Genomic DNA, 20,260 nt, shown 5'->3' with positions numbered 1-20,260 from the left:
CCTGTACAACTGTGCGTGTGGGCATTTCATAAATATCTGTTGAATGAAATATCTCATTTAATACCCTCAACAGTCCAGGGTGGTGTAGATACTATTATCTTCATTTTAAAGATCTGGAAACTGAGAGGTCCAGAGAGGTTAAATAATTTGCCCCCAAGCATACCGCAAGCAAGAGTTAGACCACGGATTCTTAACCAGGTCATCTGGCTTAACACTCTATGCCGTTACTTTTAAAATACCTCAGATAGAAATGTCTCCTCCCTGGAATGTGTACAGCTGAGAAGAGTGTCATTAGGCAGGAATAAGGGCAGTTTTTCACAATACATAGTTTTGTAGCCTTTTATGAACCACCTAAGGGTATTTCCCCTTATCTGTTTGGAACTAGGTTTCCTCCTTTCCCTGAGCAATGACGGCCACAAATACTATTTGGTCTGCTTATGGGTCATGTGTTAGAGTTTGCCTTTGGCTCAGATCAAAATAGAAAATGAGCCAGAACATGGTGTTTCCCAGTTGGGCATGTTCCCAGCTTATTAGTAGTGCTCCATCTGGGGACAAAACGCACACAGACCATCTCCAGACTCTGGGTTTGTGTGTGTGTGTGTGTGGGGGGGGGTCATTTGCGACCTTTGCTTCTGTCCTCTTGGGCTTTCTGTGGCCAAATGGGGCCATGAAAATGAATGGGGAAATAGGAGAATCTGAAGTTCGTGCTGTTCCTTTGGCTCTCCCTGCTCGGGTAGGACTGCCAGGGGACTTGGTGTGACAGAGGGGTTTGAAAGAGCTGGCGTGCTTCTCAATTCGAGGTCGCTGGGCTGTAACTGGCCTTGTTGTCACTAGCCATCACCCACCTGACGATCTGGAGATCATGTAGACCTGCCACTTCCATATTCGGTAAGCTGGTTCATGGATTGTGTGTAATTTCCCTCCGTGTATCCAAGACTTGCCCTGGTCACAATGGGCCCTGTGCTTCCCTATGACTGTCCAAGCTTGGTGGTGTTAAGGGCTTTGTTGGACTTTTCCCTGACTGTGACTGGGAACCTGCCAGACTATAGATGCTCTGGCCCCAGCAGGGCCCTGTGTTGAAGCACTGGGCTTGAAGGGCCAGGGTTGGCTTCAAGGAGGAGAATGCGATGGGCCTTTTGCCAAATAGTTCAGTGAAAAGTCTATCAGTTCAGGATCATGCTGACTGCTAGCAAGAGAAACAGTCCTTTGAATCCTCAGTCTGATTGGGAAGAGAGGATTCATGCACATGGAAAAGCGTACGATAGAGAGCATGGAGTAAACACAGTCATACTACAAAAGGAAAGGTAGCTGAAAATGAACACTCCAGGGCACCCAGGTGGCTCAGTCGGTTAAGCGTCTGACTTCGGCTCAGGTCATGATCTCCTGGCTCGTGAGTTCGAGCCCCGCGTTGGGCTCTCTGCTGTCAGCACAGAGCCCCTTCAGATCCTCTGTTCCCTCTCTCTCTCTACCACTCCCACTCTCTCTACCCCCTCCCCTGCTTGGGTGAGCTCTCTCTCTCTCTCTCTCTCAAAAATAAACAAACATTAAAAATTTTTGAAAAAGAAAATGAACACTGAACCCCGGGGAAATCTTTCCTACGTCCTGCCAGTCTTTCCTCAGAAATGTAACCAGAATGGCTACAAGGCTAAGTAACTAGCATCTGAGCTGTAAGCAACACCCAGGGGCCGCCTGCAGGTGTTTCCCTCGGAAGTTGGATTGAGTCCTACCAAGACTGGGGCATTCAGGCCAAGGCCTAAAGCTACACTCGTGAGTGGCTGGGGGGCGTCCACCCCGCCCTGATAGAACTGTGCACCATGAAAACCTGACCGCGGCTCACACGCATACCATAGACTGCAATGTATTCTAATTTTGAAACACTTGAGTTTTCTGTAACTACTTCATCACTCGTAAGTGCCCAGCTGTATCCCTCTTCCCTCAGTCCAACAACTGCCTATCCAGGGCCTCCCAAGACAGAATCAGCCTTGTCTGTGCGTATAATCTTAGCTCAACTGCAAGTGTACCGAATTGCTGCTGGCCAGTGAGGCTAGAAGGTGTTTATTCAATCAGCAAATGTGCACTGAGTGCCTTCAAGGTTTCAGGCTCTGCTGTTAGCCCTGAGGATGCCGGCAGTGAACAAAACAGACAACAGGCAACTCTGCCCTCATGGAGCTGAGGTTCTCCTGGGGAGTCCATGGGCCTGAATAGGCTGTTTATAATGTCAAATCAGCTGGCGACCCTCCTTGGTGGGTTGGTCACAGAAGCAGTTCTGGGATTTCCGTATAGCGTAAGCTCAGAGCAGCCATGTGCCTAGAAGAGAGTCTAAGGGACTTGTCTTTTTTTTTTTTTTTTCGAGTCTCGTTGGCATATAACTAGTTTCGTTAGTTTCAGGTGCACAACATAGTGGTTCGACAAGTTTGTATGTTATGCTGTGTTGGTGGGAATGTAAATTGGCACAGCCACTGTGGAAAACTGTACGGAGACGCCTCAAAAAATTAAAAATAGAAATGCCATATGGTCCAGTTAAGTCCGCTCTTGGGTATTTACCCAAAGAAAACGAAAACGCTAATTCAAAAAGGTATGTGCCCGCTTATGTTTATTGCCGCACTATCTACAATAGCCAAGGTAGGGCGCTTGTCTTGAAGCTACATTTGCATTTGAAGCACACTCCTGTTTTTACCTGGGCACAGTGGATCTAGAACCTGGTGAAGATCCCGGGTGGCTCAAGCTGTCAGCGCGACCTCTGCTTGGCGATGGGTCCGTTAGCACTGCTGGGCTTGGGGGCTCAAAGCAGGAGGCATAAGCGGAAGGGCAGCAGCCCAGCCCAGCCTGCTTCCTTGCTCCCCGCTGCCATTGTACGGTTATTCTCATCCCACTGGGGAAATCGGCCTCTTCACTGACAGTCCCTGCACGGGGCTGCCGAGACACCAGGCTCCCCCACGTTAACCCCGTGCCATCAAGACTGACTCTGCTGGTGTGCAGGGCTCTTCTTCACCCCCTTCCTGCCTTCTGTTGTCAGCTGATACCTTGGCTCACCAGCAGCCCTCCCTGCCTCTGCTGGAGGGCTTGGGCATGCCCAGTCTTCCCTTCGGGCCACCCAGGGAGTTCCTGTTTCCTTTCTGCGGAGGCATCCAACTTGTAGCTTATTTGTACTGCAAAAGAGCCTGCTGTATCTCTAGCTCGCTCCTGCCTGCTTCTTTAGGATATTTTGTAATGATTTATGGCTTAGGTGTCACGAAGGGATCCTTGGAGCTTTTCCCAGAGTCTCTTAATTCCATTCTCATGGTATATGAGATTTTAAACATTAAAAATGATGTAATATCGAATTCCCAACTAAAACACAGGGGGAAGGTCAGTCCAGCACAATTCCTCCCTTTCCCACAATGCATGCGGTTCCCTTCCTCAGCGGTGGACCTTGGGAAGCACCTTCGTCTGCTTCCTTGTGCTTCCTCTCTCCTCCTCACTCCCAGGGAGCCCTGAGCTATGATGACCTTGTGAAGTGGGGACTAGCAGCAAGCCCAGACCTTCTAAACCAGGGTCTATTTACCAGTGAGTGAAAGGCAGTTCAAAATGAGTCAGATACCACCAACGTCAGGAACAGATACGGCAGAGCTGACCTAGACACTGGTTAAAGTTCTTCTGGAAGCCTGTAGAATTGAGGGACTGATCATTAGATTTGTCCCTTTGTACTTGGGTTTCAGAACAGATAGGAAGCAGGAGGCTTGTTTCCACCTGGCTCAGAACTTTATCCCCACTACCCTGACCTTCACCCAACAGGCCAGTTTTAACAATCAAATGTCTGGTGAATTTTCAAACTTCCTCATAAAAAAACATTCACTTATTTGCATAGTGTCATGTCATTTTCCTGCTCCTGACATTTGGGGCAGGATAATCTTTTCTTATGGGGGATTGTCCTACGCATTGTTGGATCAGAGGCATCCCTGGCCTGTGCTCACTGCATGTGAGCTCCCTAGTTGTCTCCAGATGTTGCCAGATGTCCCCTGGGTGGGGAGGGGGAAAGGAAACCACTGCCTTATATGAATATCAGGTGGTCTGTCCTAGATACAGAAAGTTAAATGGACTAGAAGATCACGTTAGTCTTTACAGGGACCAAAGCAAAGTGTGTTAAATACTCATAAAATTATAAGCATTTTTTTTCTCTTCTGACTTTGAGACAGGCAAAGTTCCTGCTTGGGGGCCTGTAACAGTTCTCAGTGGCTGCACTGAGGCATTTGCTCAGTCTCGGGCCCTGGCTGGGAGGAAACTGGGTGCAAGCGTAGCGGGTCTGTTGAATGTGAGCCAGGGTTAGCACACTGCCAACAGCTCTGAACAGCAAAGCCTGCTGCGATAAGGCAGACGTATCAGAGCCTGGGGTGTCTAGGGAGCCAAAGATTAGCTCAGCGAGCATATATTTACAATGGGTTATATTTAAAAGCAAGAGATTGAAATAGCACAGCGTCTCTTGTTTTGGCATCGAATGATTCGCTTCCACTTTGCCATCAAGGTGTTGAATCAGTAACTTTTTATGAAAATCGTCTCCACCCTGAATTGCAAAGGGTGCCAGCCTATCTGTGAGTCAGATTCCATCCCATGTGTGATGCGTATGACTGGATTTTACAAGCAGAGATCATCAAAGCTTTAAGAAACATTTCTCAACCAGTGTAGAAAAATGTGCCAGTAGCAATACCAGTGTGCTTTGGGGGAAGCGTGCTTGCTATTTTCTTTTGTTTGCCATACAGGGAAAATGCTATTTCAACTTACAGTTACAGATACTTTAGATACCTCAGAACTGAGTGCTGTCTAAATATTGAAAGTAGACCCTAATCGCTGGACACGTTGGCTGTTTCTATATTGAATGGTACTATTATGTCTATCTTGTATTTCTAATTCACTTCAGTAAATGTTTCCTTAGGGCACATTGTGTGCCAGGGACTGAAAGCAATAAGGAGAAACAAAATGTGGACCTGCCCTCTAGTTGCTTTCAGTCAAGGATCATCTTAAACACAGACACCTATAACCATGGGATAGAAGAAAAGTCATGATTTGGCCCTTGCGGAGGTTGAAAGGGCTCTGAGAGAAAGAGCTGTCTCAGCTGTATTTTGAGGATGAATCTGAGCCCTACAGTCATAGAGGGCTGAGGAGAGGACACAGGACGGGCCTCTCGGACAGAGGTGATAGCAATGCAGAGGCACAGAGGATTAAAATGTATGGTATGCCTAGGACACCCCAAATAAGTCGATGCAGCAGGATTGTAGGAGGGGAAATGTGGGTAGTGATGAAGCAAAGTCATCATGGGCCTGCCATCCTTTGCAAAGGAACTTAGACTCAATCATGGAGGTGAAGGGTGCTAGCAAGGGTTTTAAGCCAGAGGGCAACGGAAGACGTGTATTTTAGGAGGTGGCTCTCTGCAGAAAGAGGAGACCGGGGGTAGCAGATCTGGTAAGGATGCTGAAACAGGGTCCTGTTAGACCTGCTTGCTCCAAGGCAGCGGTCACTGAGTGGAGTCAAGGACATACTAAGGAGGTGGAATCGATAGGACTTTTTAGGGTAAGAGAGTGGGAGGAGTGGTCACAGTTCTGGTCAGTTGGGAGCCTGGGGGAATAGAGTATGATGAATTCACTTTGCAGGAAGCCAAGTGGTAAGATGTTTGTTGCTCAGAAACATGGTTCAGATGGGAAATTGGATTTTGGTGTCCTCAGTGTCCTCTGGGTATATAGTAGAAAGTGTAATTTTTTTAATATTAAAAAAATATTAATTTATGTTGAGAGAGAGAGTGCATATGAGTGGGGGAGGGGCAGAGATGGGGGAGAGAGAGAATCTCAAGCAGGCTCCACCCTGTCAGTGTGAGCCCTACACGGGGCTTGAACCCATGAACTGTGAGATCATGATCTGAACCAAAATCAAAGCCAGACACTCAACCGACTGAGCCACCCAGGCACCCCAAAAATGTAATTTAAAATATTTCGGTAGGTGTTTGTAGATAGGAGAGGAGAGCTGAGAAAAGAATTCTACGTAAGTGTGGAGAAGGGTGGCAGAAAGTCAGAAAGAAGAATCAGAAAGAAGTGGTTTCATGGGAGGAGGAACCCAGTGCCCACATGAAGTCAGTTCACCACAGGACTGGAAGCTGTACCTACATCTGGGATGAGACTGTTGGTGTTGCCGTCTTAGTCTCTGCTCCGGTCCTCGCAACTTTAAAGGGCCCATCGGAACTCCACGTAACCAACTGAAGCTTCTCTACAAGGCCAACATGATATCCTCTCCCCTGGCTAAACCCTTAGACTATTGGTGATTGCTTTCCCATCTTATTAGACTCTGCCTCTGTTACTTTGGTCTCCCTACCTTTATATAAGTCAAGTCTGTGTCTTTTTTCCTCCATGGACAGCAGAGATCAGTATGTGGCCCATAGTGCAGAAGGGGTTTGGAAAGGGGCTGTGGGGGCGTCATTTGCTTGAGCACATCTCATTCCCCAGATGAAGGGCCAGAGAAGAATGCGCTGTGGCTGTGCTAGAAGGAACAAAACTCAAAATAGCACATGGAATGCACATTCCAGGTGGAAATTCGGCAGGTACTACAAGACTGTAGAGCAGAGGCAAGAACAGACTCTTGGCTAACAGATTCCCAGGCATCCTCTCAAGGCAGACCGAATATTCTTGGCCTGATTTGCTGCTTCTCTGAGTGATTATTTAGACAACTATAACCCAGAATCTCCTCTTGTGAGGCAGACATGTCTAATTCATCCACAGATCATATGGAGAGATGAAATCTTGCCTTCTTTAAGAGGCTGCAAAGTTTAGGAACCTCTGTCATGAAAAATGATCTAAATAAGTAAATGACATTTTTACTCTATCCAATAGCTCTGTACAAACTAAATCCATTAATATGTTTTTTATTTTATTTATTTATTTATTTATTTTTTTTGAGAGAGAGAGCGAGCAGGGGAGAGGGGCGGAGGGACAGGGAGAGACAATCTTAAGCAGGTTCCATGCTCAATCAGGCACAGAGCCCTGCGTGGGGCTCAATCTCATAACCCTGGAATCATGACCTAAGCCAGAATCAAGAGTCAGACGCTCAACTGACTGAGCCACTGAGGCACCCCTAGATCCATAAGTATCTTTAATAGACCTTCTATTTGGTGCTTAAACCAAAACCTTTACACAGAGAGTTGTACCATGTGAAATAATAATTTAAAAAAATCCTATTGTGCATATTTTTAAGTGACGAAACCTTTTCTAAAAAAGGAAATTATAACCTAAGATATCTTCTTGGTAAACCAAAGTTCAGAATTTAAATTTGTGAATTTAATTCAGAATCAAAACACTACGACCAGTTGGCAGTAATCTGTTCTAAGATGCCTGTGTTTCCAGGCTAATAAAAATGATCTTTATCATAAAGTATCCGAAGTAGATACTCATACTATCCTCTTATTTCCATTAACTTAAATAGAGGTCCAGCTAATTGTAGGACTTCAGAGAAATAGCACTGAAAATAGTATGCACCTGTTAAAAAAATTCACAGTTCAATGACTAAGTATATCAGGAAATATTATGTAATATAAGTGGAAAAGGAAAGATACATTTTTCATGTTCTCTTTTTCTGTTCTTTAAAGAGTGGTAAGTAGGACATAAGGGGTAAATAAATTCTAATTTAAAACACCCTTGTTAAATTTCTTGTTTGCCCTGAAATCTCCAGTTCCTTGTATCCTAAAAGCCACAAACAGTTTTGTTTCCCCTTGTATTTGGATTCTATCTCTGGGTATCAGGATTATAGATGATTTTATTTTCATTTTATTTATTTTTTTCCTCGGTTTTCTATGTATTTACTTTACAACTACATTTGAACTATGAACCTGTAATTACTTTTGCTTATTCTTTTAACGTTTATTTATTTTGAGAGAGAGAGTGTGTGCACAAGCCAGGAAGGGGCAGAGAGAGAGAGGGAGAGAGAGAGAGAGGGAGACAGAGAGAGGGAGACAGTGGGGGAGAGAGAGAGAGAGAGAGAGAGAGAGAGAGAGAATCCCAAGGAGTCTCCCTGTTGTCAACACAGAGCCCGATACGGGGTTTGATCCCATGAACCATGAGACCATGACCTGAGCTGAAATCAAGAGCTGGATGCTCAACCGACTGAGCCACCCAGACGCCCCTGTAATTACTTTTAAAAACAGAGAAAAAAACCACAAAGCTTTATTCTTAAAGGGAAATGAAGTGGTGTGTGAAGCAGGTCTGCTTCTCATTTCAAGCTCTTCCATGAACTATTTTAACTGCAGGTAAGGCAGTTTACGTCGTTGCCCTTACATACACTAAATGGGTAGAACTGATCTTGGCAGTGGGTTCCAGCTTTTGTGACGTTCTAGTTTAAATCGTCGTAGAAACCAGAAATGGCCTCCTGCCATGTTAGCTCTCCAAGGGGTTATTTACCCTGTGCCAGGTCCAGGCACTACGCTTGGTGGTAGCAGAGATGTGTCATTTCCAGCCGGGCTCTGCCTTCAGAGGTTTCAGGTCCTTTACAGAAAACAACACCAAGCACACAAGGCCAGTGCAGCCCAACGAGACTGGGCAAGATGTGTGTGGACCATTTTTTTTTTTTTTGAAAGTATAAAATACATGATGATTTAATTCTATTTAAAACAATGCAGTTTAAAATTTTATGATAAATTTTCTCATGAATGGCAAATCACACACTTGGCTATTTTGGACTAGAGAATGTATTTGTGATATTGATCACTGTCCCCTCTCCCCTTGGGAATTACTGAGTGCTATCATTCAAGTAAAAGTCAGACCAGAGAGGGCTCTGCCAGGAAGTGGAAGGACTTAAGCCCTGACATTGCTCTGTCTCCAGTCATGTTGACTGCTTAGTTATGCTTTAAGAATATTCTGGCTCAGGGGCACCTGGGTGGCTCAGTCGGTTAAGCGCCCAAACAGCTCAGGGTGTCATCTCGAGGTTCATGAATTTAAGCCCCACATTGGGCTCTCTGCAGTCGGTGCCGAGCCCACTTAGGAGCCTCTGTACTTCTCCTCTGCCCCTCCTCTGCTCACTTGCACGTGTTCTCTCTCTCAAAAATAAATAAACATTAAAAAAATGAATCTTATGGTTCAAATGCCTCCCAGTGTGTTGAACTGCAAGTTAGATTGCCTCACACAGCCCAGTCCGTTATACATGTCAGTGAGCCTTGTCACGTTTCACTACAGGTGACGATAGGCAGTGTAACTGGGAAAAGTCTTGGTCTTGGAAAGAGTCGAGTGTCCCTCCAGGTTTGAAATGCAGGTTGCTAAGGGCTTGTTATATTAGAGACATATTTCACCTTCCTGAAGACTAGTGCCTGAGCTCAGACAGGATGTATCATGCCTGTGGGCTTGAGAGAGGGGTTGCTGAGTGATTGAATTAATGTCTGATATCTTCTGGGCTGCACAAAATGGTAAGTCCAAAAAAAAAAAAAAAAAAAGGAAGCCATTAGATTCCCTGTCCTTGTTTCTTCCTTGAAGCCTTTGTAATCATTCTTAATGTGGTTAAATTTAAGTTGTTTCCAGTTCAGGCATGGTGCAATCAGATTTCCTCATGAGGGTGCTTTTCCACTGTGACCTCTTTGACGTCAATAACTGTTTCCTGTTGATTTGAATGCCCTATTCCCTCTGTGGATGACTTTGTTGGAGCAAAACCATAAAGCAAGGAGCACTTATGAGAAATTCAACACAATGCTGTCTGTTACTGGAGATTTCCTTCTCCATGCCCACAACCAGTCAGTGACACTGCAGCTTTTGATACAGGGTTGGTGTGTTATTGTTTCAGAAATAATTCCAAAGTAATTGCTGAGAACTTAGGTAAGTCTAGATGTGGCGCTCAGCTTAACATTGCTTTAAAACCATCACTAAATTCATTAACTGTAAATGTTGTTGCTATTCTTTGAATTATTTCCGAAAGGTAATCTGCATCCTCGCTGTAATATATCTTCAACTGAAGATTTATATCTGTTGATGACATGTACAGACTATGGATTCTTGCTGTAAACAGAAAAATCTTTTTCACTCTGTTGACAAGAGTGAAGCAACTGTATGGAAAGGGAGAAGAGCTACTACAAGAAGTCCCACTCTGATATGTTAGTAGTCCATTTGCTTTGCAACAGTATCAGTTATGATTATCAAGCTCTTAAAGTAGAGAATACTGGGGCACCTGGGTGGCGTAGTCGGTTAAGTGTCCGACTTCACCCAGGTCACGATCTCGTGGTCCGGGAGTTCGAGCCCCGCGTCGGGCTCTGGGCTGATGGCTCAGAGCCTGGAGCCTGTTTCCGATTCTGTGTCTCCCTCTCTCTCTGCCCCTCCCCCATTCATGCTCTGTCTCTCTCTGTCCCAAAAATAAATAAAAAACGTTGAAAAAAAATTTTTTTTAAAAAAAGTAGAGAATATTATCATCTGCTATTAGAAACTTAGAAAACTTGCTGGAACTGAAGCCCTCGGTTGGCATGTTTTGGTTATCAAATCTAGTTTTGTGACCTCTTGCTTTGTAATCACTTCCCAGAAAGCAAAGCTCTCCTTAATAGGTCAAGGTCATGACCACGCAGTATCAGAAGTGCCCCCGCGGCTGGCGTGGGTGTCCTCCTGACTCCTTAAACCCTCCAGATTCCTGTCTCACATTCACATTGCTGTTTTGGCTGCCATTTCATTCCTGTCTACTTGCCAGCCTGAGAGGCACCGTCTCTGCATCCATGCAGGGCAGCCCGCTGCCCAGGACAGCGCCCCCCCCCCGCCCCCCCTCCCCCACACAGAGGGGCCAGAGCCCGGGGAGCAGACGGCCGTGACGGTGGAAGCCGTAGTGATAGTGAGGATGATATTTGCTCACACTTAGTGAACATTCACTGTGTGCCTGGCACCGTTGGACATTCTTAGCTTAAATCATGTAATGCTTGTACACCTGTGAGTTCAGTCCTCTTATTATCCTCGTTTTGCAGATTGGAGTTTTGAGACAGAAAATAAATACAGCATAGCGGGAGCTGCTTTGGCATCTCAGGCGCCCTGGCTCCAGAGGCCCCGGGCCCTCACCACCACGCTGTGCTTTGTCTTGGTGACATCAGGGACTTGGGCACTGGGTGCAGGACCTCCTAGAGTACACGTTAGCCTGTTTGCATGATGTACTAATAACAACAGTTTCTGCTTGTGGAGGCTCTTCTGGGCCTGGCCCTGACAAGGCACTTTGATTCTGGTTTAATCTGCACATGGTCGTTGTAGTGTGTGTTATTATCCCAGATTTGTGAATAAGTGAACCTTCTGCCCCTTAAGAATTGCTGTGTGTTTCAGTTAAAATTCTCCTGGTAGCAAGTAGAGAAAGCGGTTTACCCAAGGTCATGCAAAAAAGTGAGAAGTGAAAATAAAGATGTAGAGATACAGGGTGTGTTTCACAGAACCCGAGGGCCAACTTTGTCCGTGTCTCTTCCGGATCTGGAAGTGGAAAGGCATGATGGGCCCAGGTGGTTTCCTTCTTGGCTCCCTCATTTGCCCTTATCTCTTGCCTCTGCCTCACTCTATGTTTCTGTTCCATCCTTTTCTCTTGTCCTTCTGTCCATCCATCTGTCCAGCCATGTTTTCAGCACTCTGTTTTACCAAGACATGTCACGTGGTCACACAACACAGATAACCTCAGCTTCCTAATTCACGTTTCCTCAGCTCCTGCACCCCACACAGCCTAAATTAACCTTTCCATCTCAGTTCCGATTTTCTGGGAAAGATACTGGAGAGGGGGTGGCCAGCTTGCTCTAGTTAGCTGCTTGCAGGGTGTCTAGCATGGCCCCCTGTGACCATGCCAGGGCAGTTCTCTGAGAAAGGGATCAATGAGCTGAACAGACACCTCCAAAGGTACCTACCACAGTGACCCCAGGGGATCTCATCCCTGGTTCCTCTAGAGTCATCCTCCTTAGGTGATGTTGTCTTGTCACAGGTTATCATCTTGGTATATCACTTTTCATCGACCCAAGTGTTTTGTCTCGAACTTTTCTGTATACAGTTGCCTATCAGTTTAATTCCTTTATTTTCATTTTCATTTATTTCCTTTAATGTTTTATTTATTTTTGAGAGACAGAGCATGAGTGGGGGAGGGGCAGAGAGAGAGGGAGACACAGAATCCAAAGCAGGCTCCAGGCCCTGAGCTGCCAGCACAGAGCCCGATGCGGGGCTTGAACCCACGAGCCTTGAGATCGTGATCTGAGCCGAAGTCAGACACTTAACCGACTGAGCCCCCCGGTCCCCTCAGTTTAATTCTTAAAGAACAATCTTTATGAGGGCCTTTAGGGAATGCACACTGCTCATACTGACAGCCACTATCAGTTTGGGGGATATTTTTATCCCCTTTGACCCCTAAGAAGTAACAGCCCTGAACTGATAGCCAGGACAGATTTGGGCCAGGCTGCAGCGGGTTAATGGAGCCAGGCAGGTGATGACAGGAATTCTGTTATTAACCAGGCACCAGCTCCTTGGCCTCCTAATCCGAAGGGAGGCGTGGGACAAAGGGATTTCTGTGTTGTTTTTATTCCCCCAGGTGTTTCTCACCCGTGTTAATGACTTGCATTTGTGGTTGGTTGAATGGGGGACAAAAGAGGAGCAAGGGACAAAGGGCTGGGCCACTTGGCTTTAGAACTGAGGTTACACCGGTCTCCAGTCTCAGGGACCTTGGGTTTCTTACCTTGCAGATCAGAGCAAAATTTACCTGAGAGGAGCCAGAGGCCTCAGGGAAAGCTGTGCAGGTGTCCAGGACTCAGTTTCTAGGAGACTGGACTTTAGAAAAGCTGGAATGGCTGTCTACACAGGCTGAAACACAGAAACAGTTGTTTTTGTAGTCACTGCCGTAGGCGGGATTTGGAAACTGTTCCCTGCCCCAGAAGTGACTCACAGGCAACCTGAATCTATTATACCCTGCCTCCCTAAACTCGGGGGGCCCGACAGATGTTTCCTCTACTTGCTTCACAGCTGAGTTTGTAAAGTGTAACTTTGTGCTTGTCGGGTGGTGAGGGAGACTAGTTCTTCAACAGCCCAGACTGCAAGTGGAGTCTAGGCAAGAGGCGATCTCCTGCCTCCCGTCACAACGTCACGTCCATGACTCTGCTTTGTAAAGGGCACGCGCTAAGTATGAAAGGTTCCCCTCGGGTTGGTGGAACTCATTCCATGGCAGGAACATTTAGCAGGGCTGATTTGCGTTTGTAGCTGATGTGTTAGCATGTGTGGCGGGTTCTGCTCGCGGAGTCTTTTTCCAGCCAAGCACCATAGCCGCCACCTGGTTTAGCCCAGACGCTAATTGTAGAGACCAATAGGTGAGTGAGCCTCTCTCTGAACAGGACTATAGCCCTGAACTTCTCAGCTGTCGGTGGCCTGAAGATGGGGTGAAAGGAAGTACCCTAACTAGCCTTTTGCTTTTTTAAAAATTTTTTGAGTTTATTTATTTTGAGAGAGAGAGAGAGCCCAAGGGGGGCTGGGGGACAGAGAGAGAATGAGAGAGAGAGAATCCCAAGCAGGCTTCGCACTGTCAGTGCAGAGCCCGATGCGGGGCTCGAGCTCACAAGCTGCAAGATCAGGACCTGAGCCGAAATCAAGAGTCGGACCCTTGACCGACTGAGCCACCTAGGCACCCCATAGCCTTTTGCTTCTTCTGTCAACACTTGATTATGAAAGCAGCATATTCCAGTGATGCCCCACATGCAGAAGCTTCAGCACTTAGGGACGGTCTCCCTTTGCAGCCATTGTCCCCTGCCTCATACCGGACAGTTCAGCTGTTCGTATACCTTGATGCCTCCCCACTCCAGCCTGACTCCTGCTTCCTCATCCTTCAAGGCTGGGGAATTAGCTCCTCTTGGAAGCTTTCCCCACGTCCCACCCAGCCTCCAGGCTGCTCAGGTGTCCTGATCTGTTCCCACGACAGCCTCTGTGTGCCTCCACTGCTCTGAGTACACTGGGGTGATGTGCTCTATCCACACTTCTCTGAACTTCTGGAGAGCAGGTGTGGGGTGGCGTTCATTTTACAATACTTTGTCTCTCCCCAGGACCTGATATTGCGTGTGCTCAGTAAACATTCCTTCTGGTTGAGAACCTTAACAGTGTAAAAGATCTCTGAAAGCCTTATTAGGTACCATAAAGCCTGCATACCAGAACTCAGACCCTTTACTCCCATGGAGCCCTGGGACCCAAACCAGGGCTGATTGTATCTCATTTGGATGTTGTTCCAACAAGCTCAATGGCCTGGTGACTTTAGGTGTCAGAAAGGCCATTATTAGGGTGAAGAGATATGCGTGTAAACAGAGGGGCTCCTCTCAGCAAAGGCATTCTGTGAGTTGATGAACACATTTTTATTTTCCTACCTTGTGATATTATTTTAGGTCTTTGATAGGATGGACCATTACTTTTGGTAAATTGTCATTATATCTGGCTGGCTTGTTTCCCCTTCCTGCTTGCTTCAAGAGCTGTAAGTAGCCTGAGGGATGAGAGTTGTTCTAGGTGGTGCCATACAGGAAGTTAGAAGTGAAGCTCTGAGGGGCGCCGGGGTGGCGTTGACTTTGGCTCAGGTCATGATCTCACATTTGTGGGTTCAAGCCCCATGTCAGGCTCTGTACTGACAGCTCAGAGCCTGGAACCTGCTTCGGATTCTGTGTCTTCCTCTGTGACTCCCCCACTCATGCTAAAAATAGATAAGCATTAAGAAAATGAAAGTCCAAATGAAAAGAAACCCCTATTTTCGCATTCCTGAGGCTTATGACCTTGTTGCAAATCACAGGTGGGTGTGACCCCCCTGACCGTCCTACTTTTTCTGAGAACCCACCTCCAGGGCTGGGCTGAGGAACAGATGAGAGAGACAAGAAGGCAGTATTTCCTCCCCCAGATTTGGAACTGAGCCCCTGCTCTGGCTTTTCAGACTTGAGAATATGAGAACGATTTGGGGGAAACTAGAAATGGATGAAATTGCCCTTACAATACGCTCATCTTTTTGATGCCTACTGCCTTAGGAACTCTTGCCAACTACACTGACTTTCAGCAGCCTAAGGAGTGGCCCCTTACCTACTGACCCAATTCCAGTAATCAGGTATTTCGAGCTCTTGGAATTCACGTGACTGCCAGTCACAGCCATGAAGAAGGTGAACAGGCTGGTTAACAAAAATGTGTAAGACTTACCTACTTGTCGAGGGGTGGTTTGGGTGGCTTTACCACTTGAGTCTTCATCGTGTCCCCCTTGGCCACCCCTTCAAAATGGACACAGCATTGTCATTACAGTGGCCTGTGCGGATGCAGCTCTTGGACGTATCTCCGTCGCGTACTTAGCCTCCATCCCACTCCACTGCTACCCTGCTCTCGGGTCCTTCCCATATGGAAAATAAAGAACACCATTGCTCATCAAAGCTTGTCCTAACCACATCTGCCACTCCATTTGTCAGTCACACTCAAATGAAGGCCACTAGCTCAGACAGATGGCTCACTGTATTTAGCTTTCAATTGACTTACACTGGCCAACCTCAAGAGTTGTTTTGTTATTGTTTGGTTTTGTTTTTGTGTGTGTGAACCTTGTCGTTCCTTATGCACTCTTTTTTTTTTTAATATTTGTTTGTTTGTGTGTTTGTTTATGTGTATATGTATTTAGAGCATGAGCGAGCCTGCAAGCTACGGAGGCACACAGACCAGGGGAGAGAGAATCCCAAGCAGGTTCCACACTGTCAGCACAGAGCCTGATGCGGGGCTCAAAACCATAACCATGAGATCCTGACCTGAGGCGAAATCAAGAGTTGGATGCTCACCTAGGCGCCCCACCTCCCCCCATCTTCACTCTTAAATTCATACTTCTCATTAACAGAAGTTTCATAGACCCAGGGGATTTTTTTTTTCTCTGAATTAAGGTCTTACTTAAAATCAGGACTAAGAGGTCATGAGTTCTGTGTTCTGATCTGGAAGGCCTCATGAAACCAGTGGTGACTTGGGAGTGTGAGCTACAACTCGCACAGCTGTGTCCACTGCTTAGCTGTGGATGCGGGGTAACATTGTGAACAAAGCTGGGGCACTGAAAACCACAAGGAAAGATGAGTTGTCAGTACACATGCTTTGTGAATTGGCAAAAACCAATTTCCTACAAAATGACGTCCACCACCCCCGCCCCCCCCCGCCCCCAAAACGATGATGGCTGGCCCTGCGGGGTTATCCTGTAGACCTTTGCTTACATGTCACTCGCTTAGAGACTCCTCCACTGACCCCCAGGCAGATGACCAGATGTCTCCTCTTCCTCCCCTTTTCCTTCACAGTATTTACCAGAATTTGTAACTTTATTTGTTTATATGATTCCTTGTTTATTTTTTTAAATCAGTGTCTGTCTCCCTACCAGACTCTATATGGGTAGAGGTTGTATCTACATTATGTCTGTTCTACTCTCTTGGATCCCCAGCACCTCATTCAGTGCCTGGCGACCCAGGGACTTCGTAGATGTTAGTGGAGGGAGTAAGGAAATCCACTGATCTCAGAGGTTCCTGAAACAAAGACTCGATACTGTCAGTCTTACAGACATCGCTTTTTCATTGAGACTTCACGTTCCTTTTATTAAAGTCTTAATCAAGGCACTGTGTTCACACCACATGCTCAGTACTTAGTGCACTTGCATGGGGAACCGTGAGGGCCCTTTCCTCTGTGAGGTTGAGAGCTCCTTCCAAGTGGAGCCAGCATCCCACCAGTCTGCACCTTTCCACTCCTAACTCGGGAATTTCCTCATGGCCCGAATGGAATTTCTAACACTGAGGCTACTCTGAGGCTGTCGTTAGACTGCTGTTTGACAGGCTTGTCTAAAATGTTTTCCTCTTTCTGTGAGTGTTCCCTACCCAAGTGTGAGGACCTGGTAGGTGTCCCTTGCATTCTGCAATTAACCCTGCATGTTCCAGAGGAGCGGCATGTGCCTTTCCATTTATGTTGCTCTCCTCCACATTCTGAAACCTCATGATTGGGCTAGGGATCCTGCCCTCATCCTCACTTTGCTAACGTCTGACGTCCAAAACAAATTAAACTCAAGGTTACGTGGCGTTTAAGTGCAGAGCTGCTACTAGAACCAAAGGCTCCTGAGACTTTCCTACTTTTTGTTTAATGCAGAGATCAAGGCTGTGTGGAATTACTTAAAGGAGATCCAGGTGTTACATGCCCCCCCACGGCCCCCACAAACACCCTCATGCTTTGCACTGACCCCATCAGGATATTCCACTGAGTACCTCCACTTGACGACCTCTTCTCCCCACGCCCCCGCCCAAGGTAACATGATGCTGACCAGATTCTAGGCTAATGGTTACACCACGTTGGATCCTCTCTTGTGTTTGTATCCAGGATCGCCTGTTCTTCGTGATGGAGTTTGTGAATGGGGGCGACTTGATGTTTCACATTCAAAAGTCTCGTCGTTTTGATGAAGCACGAGCTCGTTTCTATGCTGCAGAAATCATTTCGGCGCTCATGTTCCTACACGAGAAAGGGATCATCTACAGGTGAGTTTTGGTCGCTGGTAACCTATCTCCTAATTCATCCACTGTTTGCCCTCCTGGCTTCATCCACCCTTCTGTTTTTCCTGTTAATCAATTGAAATCTTTTTAGAATTAAATTTACAAAGGTATGTGTCCCTTAGAATAAATAACCTAGTGTTACACATTGCCTGCAAACCAGAATTGCCCCCCATGTGGTGTTCATAAAATCGGCTTGAACTGTTGCACTGAGATTATTCCTGAATTCATAGAGCCAGCCCTTGCAAGGTGCTGAACACATTGTTGCTCTCTTTTTCTGTGTTAACGTTGGAAACACTCCATTCCATTTTAAGTATCCATACCTACACTGAAGAGTGTGGCTGAATGTTGCCCTAAATTACTGTGATAAGAATCTCGGTCAGTTGGGGTTACAGCTCGCCAGTCAAGCAACCAAAAGGTGAACTGTTGATGAGCAGTGTCCTGCTTGATGATATTTATCATTTGTAGCCCCTCCTGAATGTTGACTCCGCGTCATGGCACACAATTTTCTGATGATAATATACTTGGGGCTTAAAATCTGGTTGCCACTGTTAGATCTCAAAATGCAAAGGGATAGGAGATGAAACTTTGTTCAGACGCAAGATTGGGTAAGATGGGAAACGTAACAGTGAGTGTGTTAGACGATGTTTATTTTTAAATTTTTTCTCTGTGGTCAGTGTTTTCCTCCTCTTTACACAACTTTGTAGCTTGGTTGCCATATAAACTCTTCTTTCTCTTGAGATGCAATTGTTTCCTTTTGAGAAAAAATCATTTTTATCGGAGGAGCATGAATGTCAAAGTAAAAGAATTTCCTGATTTAAACTGGCAATTTATTAGCCTTGCTAACACTGTTCCTTTTGGGGGCTCAGAACAGTATTGACATCACTGTGCAAGTGTGAAAGAACTTTAAAAACTGAATATCCTTAAATATCTTAGAGTCAAAACAGGAAGAGAGGAGTGAGGCTAGGAAAGAATTCATCAGGATGGATCGACGATGCCAGAAAGAAGAGAGAAAGCAAAGGAAGTATAACAGGCACGATACAGAAATGTTAATTCTCAGGGCAGAGCCCTAAAGCCTCAACTAGATGCGGCCCTTGTCTCAGCCTCAGCTGTGGGGCAGAGAAGTGGGCAAAGAGCTTGGAGCCAGGCTGGATACCAGCAGTGGGAGTCTTCCGCTTGTACAGAATCAGGAATCTCCACTCATTCTTCAGCTGCGCAGCTGCCACAGGTTGCTGTAGATGACCTGTGCTTTGAGTTTCCTTGATCAGGCTCTCTGTTCTCCCGGAGCCTCCAGCATGGCAATTTTCCTGTCTCAGAATTCCGCCCAGTGCATGATTGGAGGGGGTTGCTGGTGGCAGAGGGAGTTCAGAGATCTTCCTGATGGTAGGTAGCATCAGACTCTGGGCCACAAGCTCTGCTCTTGTTCTCCTTTCTGTGGCTTATCCATCCATCTGCTCTCTGTTCATCCCAGAGAGAGTCTTCCCCACATTTAATTGTTAAGAATTATGACTTCCCAACTTGACAGGGACTTCGGTAAATCCAAAGACTAATACCAATGATGGCAACAAGAGCTACATGGAGCATTTGTGACAGTCAGTCTTTACCTGAATTTCTGCCCTCATCCTTCCAGCACTATTATTATAACAATCTTATTAGTGTTATTTAGGTGAATAACCAAGTCTTAGAAAGGCTTAGCAACCACACTGTTAATTCGTAGTAAAGCCACAATTCAAATTATACCGTTAGCCACTGGGCCACACTGCCTCCTCAGGAGAGACTTGAACATTCTCCCACTAAAGAGGGGACTTCTTATTCCCCTTCTGGTGATAGGGCGACTTTAATTCATGAAAAGGAGGCAGAGCATGTGTCTTCATTCTTCTGGGCTCCTTTCACAAAGTACCACAGGCCGGGTGGCTTTTAAACAACAGAAATTCATTTCTCACAGTTCTGGAGGCTGGAGGTCCAAGATCAAGGTGGCAGCAGATTCAGTGTCTGGTGACAGCTATCTTTTCTCTATGTCCTCACATGGCAGAAGGGGTTAAGGGAACTCTCTGGAGCCTCTTTTATAAAGGCACTAACCTCATTCATGAGGGTTCCGCCCACATGACCTAAGCACCTCTCAAAGGCCCCGCAAACACCATCACCTTTGGGGGTGAGGATTTCAGCGTATGAATTTGGGTCGGCGTGGGGAGAAGGATGGTCAGGGACACAAACATTCAGATGGAAGCAGTGGAGTATAGCACGGTTGTCAAAACTCGTTTTCTCGAACCCTTAGAGGCTTTACTTGCGGACCACATCACACTGGCATCAGGCCAGCAGACTTGCTCTCCTGTGTGGGATGTGACCGCCTCTCAGTCTACTTGTTTCATTTGTCTTCAACTATGGAGGATGGACACTATAGCCTGATGTCGTTTCTGTGAAGCTGTATCAGCCCACATCTTGAGAAGTTTTATTTAAATTCTTGGCATCTGTGGTTCAGTTTTGAGAACTTATTTTAATTTACTCTTCAACTTGAATCCCATATGCAGGCTCCAACTGATATGGTTGACTTTGAAGGGAACACATTTAATTAGGATAGATTCAAAAGCTATTTTTATCCTGTGGATTTATTTCACAGGATAATTTAATTCCATTCAGGTTACTGGCCTGAGAGCAGAGTCTTAAGGATAAGCCTTTGAAAACCAAGTCCTTGGAATTCACACACAGTAAAGGGCACAATTGGGTCGTACAGGGTATGAATTTGATCCATCCAGAGAGCACAGGGAGAAACTTGGGTGCATGAGA

At 46.2% G+C, this 20,260-nt stretch overlaps 1 protein-coding gene across 1 annotated transcript in view; it reads left to right on the top strand.

The window, feature by feature from the left end:
- The window catches only part of PRKCH (protein kinase C eta), a 231,346-nt gene that overhangs the window by 140,898 nt on the left and 70,188 nt on the right, over window positions 1–20,260 (top strand). Inside the window, exon 10 of the mRNA XM_047079551.1 lies at window positions 17,310–17,464. Coding sequence (XP_046935507.1) covers window positions 17,310–17,464 — 155 coding nt within the window. The remainder of the gene's footprint in view (window positions 1–17,309; window positions 17,465–20,260) is intronic.

Source organism: Lynx rufus, unplaced genomic scaffold, assembly GCF_022079265.1.
Source record: "Lynx rufus isolate CCGP_SWC_20201006 ecotype Redwood Valley unplaced genomic scaffold, mLynRuf1.p SCAF_17, whole genome shotgun sequence".
In the NCBI taxonomy this organism is placed as follows: Eukaryota; Metazoa; Chordata; class Mammalia; order Carnivora; family Felidae; genus Lynx; species Lynx rufus.
The sequence above is the reverse complement of the archived record's forward strand: the minus strand, read 5'-3'. Positions and strand labels throughout refer to the sequence as shown.